Source organism: Mirounga angustirostris, unplaced genomic scaffold (genome assembly GCF_029215605.1).
Source record: "Mirounga angustirostris isolate CCGP_5_RB_7025 unplaced genomic scaffold, mMirAng1.0.hap1 SCAF_3, whole genome shotgun sequence".
In the NCBI taxonomy this organism is placed as follows: domain Eukaryota; kingdom Metazoa; phylum Chordata; class Mammalia; order Carnivora; family Phocidae; genus Mirounga; species Mirounga angustirostris.
In genome coordinates this window covers 169,072,077-169,093,366 of record NW_026991711.1, presented here as the reverse complement: position 1 = coordinate 169,093,366, position 21,290 = coordinate 169,072,077, and the positions used below count along the sequence as shown (strand labels likewise).

The window sequence follows — 21,290 nt, the reverse complement described above, 5'->3', positions numbered from 1 at the left end:
GTTGAAAAAGAAAAGCAAAGCTGGTGTCATCACAATTCCGGACTCCAAGCTCTTTTACAAAGCTGTAATCATCAAGACAGTATGGTACTGGCACAAAAACAGACACATAGATCAATGGAACAGAATAGAGAGCCCAGAAATGGACCCTCAACTCTATGGCCAACTCATCTTCGACAAAGCAGGAAAGAATATCCAAAGGAAAAAAGACAGTCTCTTCAACAAATGGTGTTGGGAAAATTGGACAGCCATATGCAGAAGAATGAAACTGGACCATTTCCTTACACCACACACAAAAATAGACTCAAAATGGATGAAAGACCTAAATGTGAGACAGGAATCCATCAAAATCCTAGAGGAGAACACAGTCAGCAACCTCTTCGACCTCAGCTGCAGCAACTTCTTCCTAGAAACATCGCCAAAGGCAGGGGAAGCAAGGGCAAAAATGAACTATTGGGACTTCATCAGGATAAAAAGCTTTTGCACAGCAAAGGAAACAGTCAACAAAACCAAAAGACAACTGACAGAATGGGAGAAGATATTTGTAAATGACATATCAGATAAAGGGCTAGTATCCAAAATCTATAAAAGACTTTTCAAACTCAATACCCAAAGAACAAATAATCCAATCAAGAAATGGGCAGAAGACATGAACAGACATTTCTGCAAAGAAGACATCCAAATGGACAACAGACACATCACTCAACATCTGTGTGCTCAACATCACTCAGTGTCAGGGAAATCCAAATCAAAACCTCAATGAGATACCACCTCACACCAGTCAGAATGGCTAAAATTAACAAGTCAGGAAACAACAGATGTTGGCAAGGATGCAGAGAAAGGGGAACCCTCCTACACTGTTGGTGGGAATGCAAGCTGGTGCAGCCACTCTGGAAAACAGTATGGAGGTTCCTCAAAAAGTTGAAAATAGAGCTACACTATGACCCAGCAATTGCACTACCGGGTATTTACCCCAAAGATACAAATGTAGTGTTCTGAAGGGCATGTGCACCCCAATGTTTATAGCAGCAATATCCACAATAGCCAAACTATAGAAAGAGCCTAGATGTCCATCAACAGATGAATGGATAAAGAAGATGTGGTATAGGGGCGCCTGGGTGGCTCAGTTGTTAAGCGCCTGCCTTCAGCTCAGGTCATGATCCTAGGGTCCTGGGATCGAGCCCTGCATCGGGTTCCCTGCTCGGCAGGAAGCCTGCTTCTCCCTCTCCCACTCCCCCTGCTTGTGTTCCCTCTCTGTGTCTCTCTCTGTCAAATAAATAAATAAAATCTTAAAAAAAAAAAAAAGAAGATGTGGTATATATATACAATGGAATATTATGCAGCCATCAAAAATGAAATCTTGCCATTCACAATGACAGAGATGGAACTAGAGGGTATAATTATGCTAAGTGAAATAAGTCAATCAGAGAAAGACAAGTATCATATGATCTCACTGATATGAGGAATTTGAGAAATAAGACAGAGGATCATAGGGGAAGGGAGGGAAAAATGAAACAGGATGAAACCAGAGAGGGAGACAAAGTATAAGAAACTCTTAATCTCAGGAAACAAACTGAGGGTTGCTGGAGTGGTGGGGGTGGAAGAGATGGGGTGGCCGGGTGATAGACATTGGGGAGGGTATGTGCTATGGTGAGTGCTGTGAATTGTGTAAGACTGATGAATCACAGACCTATACCCCTGAAGCAAATAATACATTATATGTTAATAAAAAAAAAAAGCAAAAAAAAAAGTTGAACGGAGGGAAGTTAGCAGCATCCACGAGACTGATCTACATTGGCCGCAAATCTAGAACACTGCAGTGTGGTGGTAAAGTGACCAAAAAAAAAAAAAAAAAGCTCGTGGTAAAATAAAGCCCAGGAAAGATTAAAACAAAGTTCAAGACAGCAGTGTCTTGTGTGAGGTAGGGAGTGTATGGTTAGGGAAGGGAATCCAGGAGACTTTACAGAAAGTGGAAATGTCCTATTCTTTATGGTAGTGTTGGATATGTGACAATTTTTTTCCCTTAAACTCTACATATTTATGAAATACATTACTTTTATGCTACATTTCATAGTTAGGATCTTTTTTTTTTTTAAAGATTTTATTTATTTATTTGTCAGTGAAAGAGAGAGAGCACACAAGCAGGGGGAGCTGCAGGCAGAGGGAGAAACAGGCTCCTTGCTGAGCAAGGAGTCCAATGCGGGACTCGATCCCAGGACCCTGGGGTCATGAACTGAGCTGAAGGCAGATGCCCAACCGACTGAGACCCTCAGGCATCCCCATAGTAAGACTCTTTTAAAAAGTTCAATTATATAGGTATACCGCTAGCATCACGTGAATAATTTGATGATTTGGTTTTGGTTATTATTGAATTATTTCAACCTTTCTCATGATTCAAAAGAGAACACAATATGACTTTCCTTTGATAGATCCTCTTATGCATATATTCCTATCTTCTTGAAAGAGCTAATCTGCATTGATCACCAAGTGATCTGTGATGGTAAGTCCCTATGTGGATTAAATTTGATGCAGTGAACCTGAAAGTATGACCCTACCAATGGTAACCAATGTTTCATTTTTACCAGGAGATTTTCAGTTTATGTCTGTTCAACTGGTATAATTATGATAGTGTCTCTTTTTTTCTCTCCAAAGTGCCCCAGTTTGGAGAAAAATTATATAATCATTCCTAAAGCTATCAATTATCAATATAATTTACCATGAATTAGGTTTTCTCCACCCACAGACTAGAGAGAATTCTACAGTATCATTGACTTTGTTTCTTGTTTTCATGGAATTGTTCCTAATGCAAACTGACATTATTAGTGTTATTCATGCTAATAAATTAGAAATCATTATATCTGTACATGTTACATATTAAATTGAATAAAAAGGATAGAATATTTCACCTGAGATACATAGAAAACAGACAGAAGTGCCTTTTGCTTGAACTGTTTAATTTTTCTATTTTTGTGCTTGTAGGTTACATAACCTAGAGACAAAATGAGTTTTTTCTAAAACATGTCTTTTCTATAACGCCTTGCAGTTGTGTCTATTAAATTTGTACTAAAGAGAAAGAGTGTGAGGAAGAGCTGTGCTGGACTTAAAATTAAACCAATTATCCCTAAGTTTAGTAGTCACAGCAACAGTGACAAGAGAATTGTTTAAAACAAAACCTGCAGATCTGCAAGCCTTTGAACATTGACATTTCTAATACTTCCTTCATTTAACAATACTTTTTAATTCTGAAGAAAATTGCAAACTTGAAAAAGTCACAATTACATTCTATGATTAAGGCAATAAAACAATGAAAGCTGTTGTGAAATAAAATTATGTCATAATGCGAAAATTGTATTTAAGCTGCATTTAAAAATAAATGCAACACCCAACAAAAGAAAACATCAAAGGAGAGAAGGGAGAAAGTGGTGTAATGGAATGTGATGATGAACTGAACACATTTTTCCCTCCTCTCCCAAATCCCATCTGATGAAATGGCAGAATCTATAAGTATGCCTATATCTGTTTCTATATCTGCATCTGGATCACATCTGTGTATCTATCCATCCATGTCATTTATATTTATACCTACCTCTTTCTATATTCCTATATTCACATTTTTGATAGAAATATAAATACGTCTATATATATTTATATACACAATACATATATGACAAAACCCACAAATGCATTGTAAAACATTTTTAACAGAATGACAGGAAGCAGATGAAATCAGATATTAAGTGAAGCCAAATACAGAGGAAACAAAACCTAAAAATACATTTAATAGAAGACATTTGTGAAAGTTAGAGTAATCTGGAGAAACTCTCAACCCAGATGAACAAGTATGAAGAACTGCAATTGTCATACCTGTGTAAAGGACAGTAAACACAGAACGCAACTCTGATTCAAGCACATAGGACATGCAACTCCTCTTGGTATGCTTGTCAGAATTCATCAGTGACTTCAGTTCCTTCACTTTTCCATACTTGAGAAAATGGATTTAAGCGTGCCCTTTGCTGGGGGCTATTCCTGGGCTGGTTCATTTCCCCTCATATAAACAAGGTAATAAATGTGAAGGTGCTTTATAAACCATCACATATAATGAAAATGTTACTACTGTCATCCTCTACCACCACCACGGGCACCACCACAACTACCACCGTCTTTACCCATCCCTTTTTTTCTACCAACAAGTTCTACCTGGGTTCTCTGTCTGATAATGGAGACTACTGCACTCCTTTATTTTATTTTTTAAATTTTATTTATTCATTTTAGAGACAGAGTGAGTGAGGGCGAGTAGGGGTAGGGGCAGAGGGAGAGAATCCTCAAGCAGACTCCCCACTGAGCACGAAGCCCAGTGCAGGGCTCGATCCCACGACCCATGAGATCATGACCTGAGCCGAAACCAAGAGTTGGACTCTTAACCAACTGAGCCACCCAATCTCCCCTACTGCACTCCTTTAAACCTTTACTAATTCTGACTTCTGGAATTCTGGCTTCTGACCTCTGCACACTCCTTGGCCTTGACCTAGAATCAAAGACTCAGGTATGAAAGGAAATCATACAAACCATCCACTTTTTGAGGCCCCTGTACAATGGCCCCCATTGAATCCAGTCTAGTGACAAAGAGCTCATTACTTCTCAATGGAGCTACCTCATCACTGGACATCTACAATGATCAGAAAATGCTTCTTTATTTAGACACTCAAAAGACACTGCTTATTAGCATCAAGCCCCTTTATTTTATTTCTTACCATGAGATTTATAAGATTGAGAAGGTCAAGCAGGGCCATAGTATGTTCCAAAGGAAAAGAAGAAAGGAGAATCTAGTGATTTGGTAACTATTAGGTCATAGCCTTATTTTGGGGAAGTAAAATATATTTTAAATTTTCAATGGGATTTAATCCAACTTAGTGGTCAGAGTCAAGCTATAGTTAGGAACAGAGTGTACTTACATCTGGAAACCTCTGTAATCTCATCTCCTTGAAAACTGTTATAAGCTGTTATAGCATCATAAGCTGTTGGAAATCAAACCATTTGGTGAGGGGGAATGAAATCTCAACACCCAAGAGACTTGATTATCAAAGTATCCATCAATATTCCTCTTAAAACAATCTCCATTCAGAAACGAGTATTAATTTGTTCTGTTGGGATTATTTTTCAAATCCTCATTTGCTTTCTCTGTGACAAGCCTCTCATTTCTCCCATGTACACACATCTTACATAAATCCTAAGTATTCCATGTAGGGAGCAATTATTTTTATCTGTTTTTTTTTTTTAAGATTTTATTTATTTATTTGACAGAGACACAGTGAGAGAGGGAACACAAGCAGGGGGAGTGGGAGAGGGAGAAGCAGGCTTCCTGTGGAGCAGGGAGCCCGATGCGGGGCTCAATCCCAGGACCCTGGGACCATGACCTGAGCTGAAGGCAGACGCTTAATGACTGAGCCACCCAGGCGCCCATATTTTTATCTGTTTTTATATCATCAATAAATGTTAATAAAAGTAATCATTCCCTAACTACTTGACTAAGGAGTCTCATTTTCTCAGATAATCATTTTGCCATTAACTGAGATTGAGTTCTTAACATCTTTGGTTTCATGGATGGGTTTTGGGGGAGTCCGTGAACCTTCTGATATATGTTAAATTTTTTCTATAAGTGCACTTCTCTTGGAAAGATTTCCAGAGCTTTCATCCAATTCTAAAAGAGTCTATGTCCCTAAAATGTTAAGAATCACTGGTTTAGAGAGTGAATATGTGGTGTGAATCTTTAAAGTCGAAAATCTATATTTTCCGGTTATGAATTAATCATGTATTCTTGTGTTAAGGAATCTTTTTAATAGATCCAAATGCTTTTGGACATTAAAAATCATTTATAATCTTCTTTATTCTGCAGGCCATATTCATCATAGTGTATTTTCAATGTATAAGGGATACTCATTCTCATTTAAATAAAAAATATAAAATATAAATAAATATATATATTTCATCTATATGTATGTATTTTTTTTCTTACAGAGAAAGCATATGCTACTGCTACAAGAATCCTGAATGGAATCTGAAGATTCTGCTCAGAACCCAGTTTTAGCACTGACTGGCATATATGACCTTGAGCAAAATCATCTCGGCTCTTGGGAGTTTTGTTATGTTATATGGAAATGTTTAAATGCTGCTTAATAATGTTCACTGTATGATATATATTTATGTGCAGATTTCAGCTCAGTACCTCTGAAAGAGTATGGGGCCCACCTAGACTTTTCCAGTATGTAAAGGACAATCTGTTGTCTCTGTCATCAGGTGCTTATTTGACTAATAGTTGTCCAAATGTCATCATGCCATTATTCTCCAATGTGTATGGCCAGCTGTGCCTATAACTTTCTATCAATTTTTCAACAGGTTGAGGTAATATGACTTGTTATTAACATTTTCCTTAATCTTGTTAGGCAGTTGCTTGAGAAATTTGATAATGCTGCTTTGTCTTAAAATCTTCCAAAATAGCTATGAGGATTTGAGACAAAAGTGGACACGACAGTACCTCTGGAACATTACAGTTTAAACCACCTATAAAGTGTTAATGCACAATTTTACTGTGAATTTAATAACTGTTCAACTAACTTCTGTCATTTTCACTTTCTTACTTATATTTAAATTATCATACATAAAATACAGAATTTATATTTTTGCATGTTTTAGTGATTTCATATAATTTTTTAATGAGGCAGTCAATATGGTGGAGTACTCAATATAGGGTCTTTGAAGCCAGATGGAGATCTAATCTGGCTCTATCCTTTGCTGGCAGTGTAGCCTGGCCTGTTAGTTGGTCTTTCTGAGCTTCAGTTGTTTTTCCTTTGGAAACAATAGGTACACAATAAATGTTAATCATTCATTTATCCATTCATTTAGAATGCTGTGCACCAAGAACTCTGTAAAATAGATCACTGTGCAACTCTAATCTTTATAAGGAAAGGTTCAAAACAATTTGAGTTTTGTTGCACCTATTAATAGCTGGCACATGGGAAACTCTCAATAGATATTGGTTGGGTTAATTAATTAATTAATTATATGATGAGTATCTTTTAAGCTACACTGACTCCAAATTCCATCATCTAGCCATTTGGTATAATTAATACATAGATATTGCCCCTCCTCTGTGACTACATCCATTCTAAAATTACTTACTATGCAGGGCGGTGCCAAGGATCGCTCTATTCACCATTACTGCCCTCCCACTATTACCCCGTTATTCTGACATCCTATCCTCTAATAAAATCCTGCTGCTTCCACCACTAACCAACACCATGTAGTGGTGTCTGGTATTTTATACCTGTCAACACTTTCTAATCATTACAGATTTGATAGTTATAATATAGGAATTTATGGACATGTTAATGAGCATTTCTCAAGTGCAGATAGGATGGGGCATACTTTATTGCGTATAAGTATTTTTGATGAACTGGTTGTTCATGTACTTACCCATTATTTAAATATTCAATTGTTCTTTTCTTATGAATTTGTTACATTTATTTATTTATTTTAATCTGCTCCTTTTGGAATAGGTCAATAGTGATTAAAAAGAATCATTGCATAACTCAAAGGAGGGACAGGCTAGTTACCGTTCTCCCACTTAAAAAACAAAGGATTGGCTCCTTGCCTTGTCAAACTCTCTTGCTTTAGACAGGCATTTGTTCTTTGCTTAATTGCCACCAGCCTCAGCTCTCCTGGAGGCTCATGATTCCCCACATTTTATAGTCACCACAGCATAAATCAACACACACTGAACATTTTGGAATTTACAAACATTCACAAGGGCCAATATCCAGGAATGGGAAACTGACTGAAAAATCTTACACAACGAGTCATTATTTTGGGTTATTACAGTGGTATTTCTATTTCAGGCTTAAGAGAAACCACATAACTTGCTGGTCACTGTCCTGAGAGCAAAAGCTGCAAGTGTCACAGAAAAATGTGAATTACATTATCAGATTTGGTTGATTTTCCAAGGTAAAATACGGGTGGTTAATGGTCACTTATTTATGTGCTATACAATCTGGAAAAGGGATCATTTATAGGCAGGCTTAAAGTTTTTTGTTGTAAAAAAAAAGAGTCTATTTTAGTTTTTATTTTTTAAAAGAGAAAATAAAAGACTTTTATTCTTTATGTTTACCTGGTATTTTGTACCCAGTATTTATACAGTGTAGGAAGAGTTTATTAAATCAGAGGTAAATAAAGGAAACTAAGACATAAGTTCAAAGCAGTTTACCTGACAGAAACACTTTTTAAACTAGATCTACTTTATATCTTTTAATCCTTTACATGTGTATAATATCATATAGTGCTTTTGCACAATTAACTTCAAGTGATCCTTCCTTTATATCTTTCCTCCAATTGATAATTAAACCAAGACTCAGAGATGTTTAAGTAACTAATACATGACAGACATAAAACTAATAATAACAAAATAATAATAATGGCCTAGTTTATTGAGCAGTTACCTTATTTCAGGCCCTCTGATGAGGGTTTTCCATTTAATTTGTCATTTAATTCTCACACTTAGCCAGAGGATTATTATTACTACTCCTACTTTCATTTTATAGAAGGGTTCAGCTAGTAAATGTCAGAGTCATTTTAACCCAGGTAGTCTGATTCCAGAGCCCTCCCATCTTTTTAATCATGATGCTATACAGTCTACTTCCCAGTGCATATTTATTATTTTTTTCCCTTTTCTTCTCCCACCTCACCACCTTTCTTCCTCCTTTTACCATTAATGCTGAGAAAAACAAACATAAAAACATAACCCCACAAAACCCTATAATCATCTCAATAAATGCAGAAAAGGCATTTGGCAAAGTACAACATCCATTCATGATAAAAAAAAATAAAACTCTAAACAAAGTAGATTTAGTGGAAATATTTCTCAACACAATAAAGGCCATATATGAAAAACCCACATCTAACATCACACTCAATGGTGAAAAACTGAGAGTTTTTCCTCTAAGATTAGGAAGAAGACAAAGATGTCCACTGTCATCACTTTTATTCAACACAGTATTGGAAGTCCTAGCCATAGCAATCAGACAAGAAAAAGAAATAGAAGGCATCCAAATTTGTAAGAAAGAAGTAAAGCCTAAACTATTTCCACATGACATGATACTATATGTAGAAAACCCTGAAGACTCCACCAAAAACCTACTAGATCTGATAAATGAATTCAGTAAAGTCAGAGGATACAGAATTAATATACAGAAATCTGTTGCATTGCAGATTGAAAATGCACTAATAATGAAGTAGAAAGAGAAACTAAGAAAAAATCCCATTTATAATTGCACCAAAAATAATAAAATACCTATTAATAAATTTAACCAAGGAGGTGAAAGACCCGTACTCTGAAAACTATAAAGCATGAATTAAAAAAACCCCATAACTCCACAGATAGGGTTAGGATTAGGGATTCATGCTTTCCCCCATTAGCAGTATTAATTGTAATGGGATACAGAGTGGACAAATTTTTCCAGCAACTTACAAGATCCAATGCAGCTGCCAGGATGGATGCATCAGGAATTGTCCCTGGCTCACAGCAGTTTAACAGAAACTGAAAGCGCTTCATGCCTTGTCGGATTGCTCCAAGATTCACCACATTTTTGCTTTTTCCACCATCTTGGTTGGATGAGAGATGGTCATCAAAACTGTGGCAACCTGTAGGTTTTTTCCCATGGTGGAGGAATAAAAGAAACAGTATAATAGGTCACAGATTAAAAAAGAGCTTCAAAGTTATAACAACATGTTTTCTGTAGGGTTGGCCTGAAAACTTTCTCCCTGACTCCACCTCCTTCCTTTCCATCCTAATGCCTGATTTAGACACACCATGACTTTTGGGAATCTGGTGACACATGGCATATGCAAATACAGAATTTTACATAAATACTTAAATAGAGGATCTGATCATTTTGCTACCAGGTCTCCTCTTTAATACTGGCAAGAGCTCTTAGTATATTTAAAATGATTCTTCCTGTAATCAACAACTAATTTCTATTTTTATTAAAGATGGAATCATTTTACAATTTTGTATCTGTTACATAAATTAATATCAAGGCCAGTAACTTGATATCTCAGTTACAATACAAAGAATCATTGACTATTGGAGTTGTAAAGAAGCTTAGAATTTGGTCATTTAATTCCAGGATTTCCAAACTTGGTTATATATTAGAATTACCTAGGAAGTTCCTGAATTTCATCCAGACTTTCAGAATCAGAATTTTAAAAAGTGGAGTATAAGAATTTGTGCTTTGCAAACCTCCCAGAAAGTAATGATGCAGCCAGCCTTACCCAGCACTGTGGTTAGAGACTTGGGAACCACTGATCCCTCCATATCCTTATTTTTCCATAGTTATGCTGCCTATGAATAAGAATCAGCCTGGAGCTTATTAAACACAGAATGTCAAGTCTCATCACTAGAGATTTTGATTCCATGTCTGGGGACTATGGATGTTTTAACAAACATTCCCTGTGATTTATTGATGCAGAAAGTCTAAGGATCATACATTAAGAAAAAAATGATACAAAGCATTGTTTTTCATCATTTTTATATCCTAGGTACATTTTCAAAAGCCTAAATATCTCCTGACTTTTCTATAGCTTCTAATATATATTTAAAATTTGTTTCTTATTTGAGGGTATTATGTTGAATGTTGTTTTTAAAACCCTACTCAAACCCCTTCTCATGATTCTGAAATGTACCTCTGACACCTAAGAATATACCCCTAGGATGAGAATCACTGACTTAGAGCTTGCTTTGATTTCTGCTCACACCATTCATTTGTGGTTACCAACTCCTGGTTCTCACTGAGAAGTCACAGATGACTTTCCCATATCTTCTGTTATGAATACCCTGATCGCTTCCACCCATTACCCTACTTTCCTACCTGCTGTCTCAGCACAAAGGCACATGTATATATGTCTGGGATTTGTTTTAAAAACATTTAAAAAGCATAAATGATAGATGAAACAATTATGGAAATTTTGATCATTATTGCAAATGGGTGATGGATATTCGGGATTCGTTAGACCATTCTTTTTACTTTTTGTCTGTTTGAAAATTTTCGTAAGTACAAAAAATGCCTCATAATATAGTTAAAATATAATTGGGGCGCCTGGGTGGGTCAGTCAGTTAAGTGTCTGCCTTTGGCTCAGGTCATGATCCTGGGGTCCTGTGATCAAACCCCAGGTTGGGCTCCCCACTCAGTGGGGAGTCTGCTTCTCCTTCTCCCTCTGCCCTCCCCCCTGCACCTTCTCTCTCTCTCTTGCTCACTGTCTTTCAAATAAATAAATAAAATCTTAAAAAATATTATTAAAATTTTCCATATTTCATTCCTTATGGGTATATTTCCTTTTCAGATGCAAATGTTCCACATTAAAAATTCCATATTCAACACCTTCAGTATTTTTTTTTCCAATTAGTGTGGCATATTTTATATCAACTGCAAAAGGAAGTAGCATACAAAGAATCTGATGGTGGAAAAAATTTAGAAGACAGAATCTCAAATGACACAAATGGTGTATAGCTAAAAGCTACAGATTAGGAAAAAACACTTCCTAGACAGCCTTGTTTCTAGATAGCTGCCTTTCAAAATGTTACTCTGTTTATTTCCTGGGCATTATCAAAACTATCAGAACCAGTAACTTCCTGTGATTTCTTCTACCTATATGTCACTTTATTAATCAATTATATATAGCCCTTTAAGTTACACATATCAGAGAAAATCTCATTGGTTAAAAGACATTATAACCGTAGCAGTCCCTTAAACTTTGAATTTAAGATAGACCCCAGATATTTTTCTTTTTAGTGAATCCAGATGTTTTATTATTTGTTACAATAATACAATAATTAAGATTTACAATACATTCTTTTTTAAAAAATTTTTATTTATTTGCAAGAGAGAGAGTGAGTGAGCATGAGTGAGGGGGAGGAGGTAGAAGGAGAAGCAGAATCCCCACTGAGCAGGGAGCCTGATGGGGGGCTTGATCCCACGACCCTGAGATCATGACCTGAACCAAAGGCAGAGGCTTAACTGACTGAGCCACCCAGGTGCCCCAATAAACTTATTCTTACTTAACCAATTTATTAAGGACAGTTGCCATCATCTTATTGAAAGATGCATTAAGAATAAGCTTTTCATCATTTTTCTTAATATTTATTTGACAAGATAATGAATTCTAAAGGAAGCCTATTTAATATTCCCAGAAGTTCCATTTTGATCAAAAGAACTTCAGAAACAGTATGGCTAAGGAGTCTAAGTAAAATAATGAAAAGAGAAGTGATCAAAACAATCTTTGTCAAGAAGAACCTATATTCTTTGCTTCACAGAATGATGGATATTTATTATAGGTATGAAGATCAGTAGAATCCTATGATCTCAGACATAAGATTCATGCTTGTAAGTAAAAGCTATTGATAATGGAAAATTTCCATTGTATCTATATAACATTAATGGATAACCATGTATTTGCTCCCATTTTTGAGCACTTAGTATGTATTAAATATTGTATGAAATATTTTATAATTAGTTTTTTGTAACAGCCTTATAAGATAAATCTTTAAAGATGATTTAAAAAAGTGAATAATGGGGTGCCTGGGTGGCTCAGTCATTAAGCATCTGCCTTTGGCTCAGTTCATGATCCCAGGGTCCTGGGATCAAGCCCCACATCGGGCTCTCTGCTCAGCAGGAAGCCTGCTTCTCTCTCTCCCACTCCCCCTGCTTGTGTTCCTGCTCTCGCTATCTCTCTCTGTCAAATAAATAAATAATTTTTTAAAAAAGTGAATGAGAGGGAACAGAGCAGTAAGAACATAGAGAGATACAGAAAGAGGAAACAGATTAACTAGCCTAGTTTAAGTTCATGCAATAGAAAGTTATGAAGTCAGGATTCAAATCCAGACCTGGTGACCACAGCCTGCCTTCTTACCACTATGCCACACTGCATCCCCAGAATACCCAATTGTTTATGGTGAAGGAGGTTAGAGTTTTGTACATGCTGAAAGTAGAGATTAGGTCAGAAAAACTTACCATAAGAAATAAATCAACATTGTATATGTTATAAACTGATTGTAAAATTGTTCCCAGTTGGCATTCCATATTGAACTACTAAAAGAAATGTTGAAAAGTAATTTGGTTGTAAAATGCACCTCCTATTCATCTTTTATATAAACTTACTAGGATATAAGGATGCCTCTTGGTTTCCTTGGACATAAGGATTAATTTTTTAGTCTCAATACATTCTATTTGCTATTTTTAAATTAAATTTATTGAGGTATCATTTATAAATTTATATAGAATACAGTTTTTATAATCTGTTAAATTTACAAAGGGATATTTCAAAATATAGTATTTCTTAAGCAGCATTTCCCATGGAATTTACGGCCGAATTGAGCACATAGAAAATATTCAGTAAATTTTATTGATTAAAAAAAACCCACTGATTTAATAAAATATCTTCCCTCAAAGATAATATTATTTCTAAAATGAAATATTCTTAGTGAATATAAAAACATAAAAGAAAAAGACAGCTGATTACAAATGCAATTACAGCTCTGTTAAATGTTCAGCAGATATATTTTTCATTTGTTGAATAATTTTTTAGATTTTAAAGAAATTCTATTGGTTATTGCATTTGATCTTAACTCAGTGAAGTTTGAGTACTACATTTAGATTGAAGGTAAGAATGCTTGATGTTTGTTTTCCTTAACAACTTTAAAGAGACAGAGAAATATATAATTAAATTAAAATAATTGAGAAAGAAAAGGACAATACAACTATAAGGGATACACAGGAATCATTTATACATATGGATTAGAGAGAGAGAGACAGAGAAAGGAGGAGAGAGAGGGAGAGAGATGGAGAGAGAGAGTGAGAGAGGAAGGGAGAGGGAGAGGGAGAGAGAGAAAGAGGGAGAAAAGGCAAAGCAGTCCCAGAGATAGAGATGTTCACATGGCCAAAGGCAGTAGTTGTAAATTACAATGTACTAAGATAATGGTTTTTTCAGTTTTTTAGAATAGCTGAGGATACCTAGCTACTGCAAGAGATTTCAAAGGAACTATCTCATAAAATACCTTTCAAAATTTTTAATAAACCAGAGAACATGGGCAAAGAATGATGGTGATATGCAAGCTATCTTCTCTTGCCAGTCAAAAGCACATGAAATTCTAGGTATCAGTCTTAGATTTTATAGTTTTGTCTTCTGGATACACAGAAAGAGACTGTATTATTTCAGGTTTGCTGACACAAACTGATCCCAGAATCAGACTCTATCAAGGTTCTATGTCAAGTCTCTCCTATTTGTGAATGAAATATAAAGAATATGTAAAACAATGGCTGAAATATGCAGGAATGGTGGTAAAAAAATCTAGAATAAAAAAGGTTTATGAGAATGCTAATGATAACATGTTTGGAACTAGACTAAAGATATTGGCCTACTTGAAGAAGGGGATGTAAGGGAATCAGAAGGAAGGTAAACAACTGAATTATGCTTTCATCCTTTCCACCAATGAGAAAAATTCACAAATGTGTAAGTACAGAAAAGCTTCGTTAAGGAGGCATCAAATGTGAGAGCCCCTACCCTAAGTTAATTCTCAGTTCCATGAAATTACACTCCTGTGTACAGAAAGAACTTACAGAGGTAATCACAGTACTAGTCAAATGACATTCAACTAACACGGCACATACCTGGAGAACACTCTTTATCTTCATACTTCATTCTCAAAACAAAAAACAACAAACAAACAAAAAAGACCACAAAAATCTACTTATAATACTGATGGTTCTGAATGCTAGGTGTATCTTCTCTGAAATATCATGAGGAGTGAAAAGACTCCAAAAGGACTGAAAATGACAAAGGTCCTGGTTGTTAGGAAGATTCTTAAAGCCACAGACTAAGAAGTTTGATGTAGGCCCTAGCCAAATTCTGTAAGAAATTAGATAAATAGGAACTTTTTTAAAAACCAGAAGTAATCATAGGAATCACTGTGGTTTCATGAAGAATACACTGTATTGAACTAAGCTGCATATTTCCTTTAGAGTTATAGTGAAATGAGATATTTTTTGGTAAAATCTGATGTTTTTATAATGAAATGAGAAATGTTTGTTAATTCCTATTAAATTAAGTATATTGTTGGCTGAAAAATCATACCCACAAATTGCTAATTAATAAAAGTCAACTAGAAGTGTCATAAGAGTTATATCTTTGTATTTGTCCTGGTCAGTAATAATAGCAACAGTTTGGATGAAAACAGGGAATGTGTATGTCTCTGCAGATGAATCCTTATAGCACAATTGCAAAGAAGAAAAGATTCCAAATTCAACTTGGTTTGTGTTTTGTCTCTTAATTTCTTTCCTGGGCATGTGACTTAACCACCTCCCAAGTTAATGAAACAATAAATTTTATTTATTTTGAGATGAAGAATTAATAATGGCTATACCAAAATATAGCATGATATTCATTCATGTGGAGGTGAGTTAGCAAAAGTTAATCCAAATTCAGTACAAGCCAACTATGGGATGTAAAACTTGATAATGCAACCTTAAATTATGTTCATACACTTGCTATATCCCTGGAGCTTAATAGTTACACTATTTATCACACTGATTAAAGTCAAATATGATGTATTGCATTCCATCTGAAGCTCCACATTTTGTAAAGTATATCATCTAGTTAGAATATACAGTAAAATGGAATCCGGATGGTGATGGGTCTAGAGACTCTTCCATGTAAGGGGAAAAAATAGGAATCAATAATGTTTAACCAGCAGAAGTGAGATCAAAAGAGAGAATATGAAATAGATAAAAGGCAAAACTAGCATTATGTGTGTGTGTGTGTAGCCACAGATATCATAACTGGGCCCACTGAATCAAATTTATGGATGAATATATTTTCAGGATATAAGAAAAGACCTTCTAACAATTAAAACTGTCTAGTTCTGGAACAGGTTGCTTTGTGAAGTAATAGACTCCCCTTTGGTGGAAGTGTTCAGAGGGTGGCTGGCCACCTCTCAGAGATATAATGTGCAGAATTCCTAAGTAGATAGGTAGATGGAAATCTGAAGGTTCTTTAAAGCTCTTAGATTTTAACAAAGGACAGAGAGCTGAAGAAGAGGCTGTCTCTTACTCTTCTTTGTAAACCTAATGTCCACTATGGAATGAGGAACACAGTAGGGATGTGAACCAAATTGATAAAAATTGAGAAGCTATATAGAGTAATACAACACACACATGAGAAAGAAATGAATAGGAAATCAATGAAAATAGAAAATGGATCATTTTATCCAATCAAATTTTTGTTCTATGTGATGAAAATTGGATGTAATTCTTAAGCTGCATGACATTTACCAAGACGCTTGAAGAAATTCTCCTCTTCATCTCTTCCATTTTCCATTCCACTCCCTGGCCCACCTTCAGAAAGCTTCACTGCACTGGTAAATTTGACCTGAGAAAAAAAGACAATTCTTTGTGTTTATACAAACACTTGCCTTGAAAAATGTTATTTAGAATATGAAGATTACTTTAGTTCTTCTGACTTCCACATCTGGTTAGTCAGTCACTATGGTTCATTCCTATATACCAAAAAAGACATGACTTATAACTAATTTGAAAGAGAATCCAGTCATAGGTTGAAAGTAAATAATCAGGCACCATTAAAATAATTCAGTGACTAAATGAGACGTTCTTAGAGTTTAATTCTGAAAAAATCCAAACTCAAATTCATGAACAGCAAGCCATATTCATTCTTCACAAAAAACACCGCAGTTGAGAATGAGACCAAACTGAAAGACAGCCAAATAGAAGATTTCAAATCTTTATGAAAAAAAAAGAAAAACCAGTATAAATTAATTCATAAAGTACCCTATAATTAAAGTGAAATAACATCTTTGGTTTTTTTCCTAAGAATTTAAATGTGCTCTTGATCTTGCTCTTAGGCCAAGAGTACTTAAAATTTTCAGCAAGTAAGGAAGCTATGGGCCTCACATACTCTCAATATTTGGCCAATTTTTTAGTAAAAAGGATATGAAGGAGGAATTATATTTTCTAAATGTCATAAGGTTGATAGAGTCTTTTTATAATTTCAAAATATTACTATTAAAACAGATAGAAGAAAACTGGTTTTAGTGAGATTCAAAGCAGAAAGAATATAAGCAAATGATTTGGATATAAAGAAATATAACTCTTACCACATGCTGGAAATTATAGTGACCAGGACATGGATCATGCATAGGAAAGGCTCTTGTAGGAAATGGATTTCACTGAGAATCATTACCTTTTCCAAATAGTATGCTGCTACAATGCTTAACAGTATTATGAAGAAGCACTTAGTGGGAAAAATCCTCCTGAATTTCTTTATCCTTTTCAATAGGGAGAATAGTTCAGATAGTCACAAAAGTAATAGAAAGAGGATGAAGTGTGTGTGTGTGTGTGTGCGTGTGTGTTTTAATATATAAAGAGGATCATTAGAAAATTACTGCATCCTTGGGTAGGAGCTTGAGATGTCAGGAATTTCACATGTATGTTAAAAGCTAAAAATAGTTGGGAAATACCAATTTGGATGCCTTTCATTTCTTTTTCTTGTCTGATTGCTGTGGCTAGGATTTCCAGTACTACGTTAAATAAAAGTAGTGAGAGTGGAAACCCATTTGTAACAACATGGATGGATCTAGAGGGTATAATGCTACATGAAATAAGTCAGTCAGGGAAAGACAAATATCAAATGATTTCACTCGTGGAATTTAAAAAACAAAACAACAACAAAAAGAAACAAAATAATAGACTCTTAACTATAGAGAACTAACTGGTGGTTACTAGAGGGGCAATGGGAGGTGGGATGGGTGAGAAAAGTAATGGGGATTAATAGTACACTTATCATGATGAGCACAGGGTACTGTACTGAATTGTTGAATGACTATATTGTATACCTGAAACCAATATGACACTGTCCGTTAATTATACTGGAATTAAAAATAATAATAAAAATAAAGTTAAAATATTAAAATAGCTGGGAAATAATACCTATATACATCTCTAGATCTGCATTATAATTTTATGTAAATTTTTTGTTACTCTTTTTTTCTTTTCCATAATAGCCTACTACTTGGATATCTTAGTTCTCATTGGTCATTTAAGTTTCTAAACTTTGTTCAATTTGAAGACAGTTTCTTCAACTCTTTCTTATTTGGCTCCTCCAGGTGTTTAGCATTTCTTGGTCCTGAAATTTTTCTATCAGCGACTCCAACGTTCTCTTACATAAGCGATGTCCTGTTTACCTTGGAGCTTTGCCTGATGAAAGACAGGCGGTCCACAGAGCTGATGTCCAGAAGGTCCTCCACGCCATCTGCTAAGCCCGAGAGGGAGGACCGCTTCAGCCAGTTTCCTATTTAATAATTTTTAAAAAGTTAGACCAGTATAGCATTTTCTCCCAAATGAATTAAACAGAAATGTCAGCATGTGCTCAACAAGCAATGAAAGTTATTTGGCTTGATGTAAATTGAAGTGAAAACAAGTGGTTTTCAAAATGTACATGATTTGAATATTCAGTGTTGGATTATAAAATGACAAGACTGAATAAGACCACTACAAAAAGAATTTGGGCCTCTTTGGTGAATAAAACCACAATCCATCCTGTTCTCCTTGACACTTCACACATCTTCCAATAAGTCCTGTTGATTTTACCTCCTAAGTATTTCTCAAATCTGTCTACTTCCCTGTACATGGTCACCACCCAGTCCAAGTTTCCATTACTTATGCCTGGACTACTAGACAGCTTTCTATCTGGTCTCACTTAACCAGTTGTGCTCCCTCCAGTATGTTGTCCATGCAGTGATCTTTTAGAAAAAGGTAACCTGCTTGCTCAACATCCCACTTGGGCTCTGTAGGGCTGTAGGATGAAGAGCCAACCTTACCTGCAAGGTTCACAAGCTCAAGTCCCCATTGCTCTGTCATAGTCATGCACACACTCTTCTCTTCATCTCAGTTCTTCCACTTCCTTCCCTCCTAATACTTTTACAAATTATATTCCTACCATTTAGAGAGCTCTCCTTCTTCCTTCCCCTAAGTACCCTGAAGATCTTAATCTCACTTCCTCCAGGAAGCCTTCTCTGATCTCTGCCTCCTCCTCCCTATTTAGGTCAGACCTCATTGCATGCTTTCATGGCACAACATATATTTCCTTCATAAAATTAACAGTTTGCAACCACACTTAGTTGTAGGATTATCTGCTTTAGTGACTGTTACCCCTAATAAATTTTAAGTTCAGTAAAGTTGGGCACTGTGTAATTTTGATCATCATTTAATCCCTGATGCCTAGCATCATTGTGTTTGCACACAATAAATGCACATAGCAGGAGTTTGAGAAATACCTGCTGAAAAAAGATGAATGAATGAATGAATGAATGAATGAATGAGCAAGATTAAGCCTTGTGACTTGAAGGCTTTCCCCTTCTCTACCCTACCATGCATCACTTTGTTTTGATTATGAGTTGATTTGAGGACATGGCAGGGAATAAGAGAATCCATAAATAAACACAGACATACTTTTACCTATGGGGAGTTTAAGTTTCTTCCGGAGGGAAATTCTGCGGGACCGTGAGCGGGTGCGACGGTCAGAGGTGGTTCCTGAATGGGCAGTGGTGCATTCTGAAGTATCCTGCTCAGACTGGCTGCTGGTGTCACTTGCTGCACTCTGGGATTTGAACATCTTGCGCCAGAAATCCTTCCGCCCCAGGTTGCCCCCTTGCATTTGTTCATCACTGAAAGCAAGCAGAGGGTAGAGTTAAATGTCTGACTCACATGGGAAATTCCTTAAATTTCTTTCAACTTCCTGCCAATGACATTTACGCAATTCATGCAGGATGATCTTGGATGGGCTTGGATTTAGGATGAGTCAGAGGGGGAGCGGAAGGAGTGAGACCAAGGTTGACTCTGAAGTCTTCCTGAAAACAGTCATGTCTCAGCTGTCAAGTAGAGGTAATCAATTTTTTTCCAACTTTAATAAAAAGACCAAATATTATTGCAGGTATTCATCTGCAGGTGTGAGTCATAATAGCAGAAGCACTTATGATGTCTAAATATTTCACTTTTTTTTGAAGGTTCCCAGAGGCTTGTGCAGTACTGTATCTCACTCTCCACCCCCACCCCAGCATAGCATAATTCTAGGCACTAAATAAACTCACAAATGATATTTGAATAAATGAATAAGTGAAATGCAACCATACTCAGGGGGTGCATCATCCCGCAACTGTTTACTAAATTATTTTCATCATGCCTGATTATTTAGCTTTCTCAGGGCAAAAAAGCTTAAGTAAGGTTTAAAAGTAAAAAAAATTAGTCCAGCTCAATAAGCCAAATGGGAACACATGCAAAGGGGTTTCTGACCAGGACATTCCACAAGAGGAAAAAGACAAGTGGCCATAATATGCAGAGGTTAATCTCACTAGGAATTGGGGGGGAGGGGGAAGGTCAGTTGAAATGAGATCCCTATTTTCACTCATTAAATTGGTAAAGATTAAGAGGGGAAAAAAGAAAGCAATTTGTTACCATCATCCTGCCAGTGATGAGATAAAAGACTCAACTTTTCTGGAAGGTAATTTAGTAATGTGTTATCCAAAACCAGTATCTATAGCCATGACAGAGAAATCCAATTTCCAGACAGTTATCACAAGGAAATGACTGGAAAATATACTAACATGTATATGATGACTAACATGATAAAAAGATGATCAAATACTCGCTGAGGTATTATAGGTCAACACTGAAAAACTGGAAGCAATCTAATAAAATGTAATAATCTAAATCTAAACAAATCTAATAAAAATAAAACATCTCAATAAAATGCTACATCAGCTTTGTCCAATGGTGTGTATTGATAATGAGTTTCAGAGAAATGAGCATATGAAACTGCTTCTAAATTTAATTAGTTTATTTTTATTTAAGGAGGAAGAAGAAGAGAAGGGCCAGAAGGGGAGGGAAGGGCAGGAGAAAGAGAGGATAAAGGAGGAACCAGGATTGTCCACCTACCTTTCTCCAGTGCTAAACAGGGTATTTGGCATGCTCAACTCCTGCGCCCACCCAGATCAGGGAAAAGCTCTATATTTAACATTCCATGACATCCCTCCAAATGGAAATTTTTATGCAGAAGCATATTAAAACATGTATCTTTATTCAAGGAGAAAGAACAGACCCATGCTAAATGCTGGGATATCAGACAGTGTTTACAGAACACTGGAGAAAGAAAATATTTTGCCATCTAGAAAATGAAATCACCTA

At 35.8% G+C, this 21,290-nt stretch overlaps 1 protein-coding gene across 3 annotated transcripts in view; it reads right to left on the bottom strand.

Moving 5' to 3' along the window:
• UNC80 (unc-80 homolog, NALCN channel complex subunit) overlaps positions 1-21,290 on the bottom strand; it is a 229,921-nt gene that overhangs the window by 133,763 nt on the left and 74,868 nt on the right. For 2 of the 3 annotated variants that reach the window (XM_064587002.1, XM_064587003.1), the window contains exons 19-22: positions 19,560-19,774; positions 18,293-18,399; positions 16,368-16,464; positions 9,515-9,687 (exon numbers count right to left, since the gene is read on the bottom strand). In XM_064587002.1, the coding sequence (XP_064443072.1) occupies positions 9,515-9,687; positions 16,368-16,464; positions 18,293-18,399; positions 19,560-19,774 (592 nt within the window). The remainder of the gene's footprint in view (positions 1-9,514; positions 9,688-16,367; positions 16,465-18,292; positions 18,400-19,559; positions 19,775-21,290) is intronic. The other variant, XM_064587001.1, reaches the window with a different exon arrangement.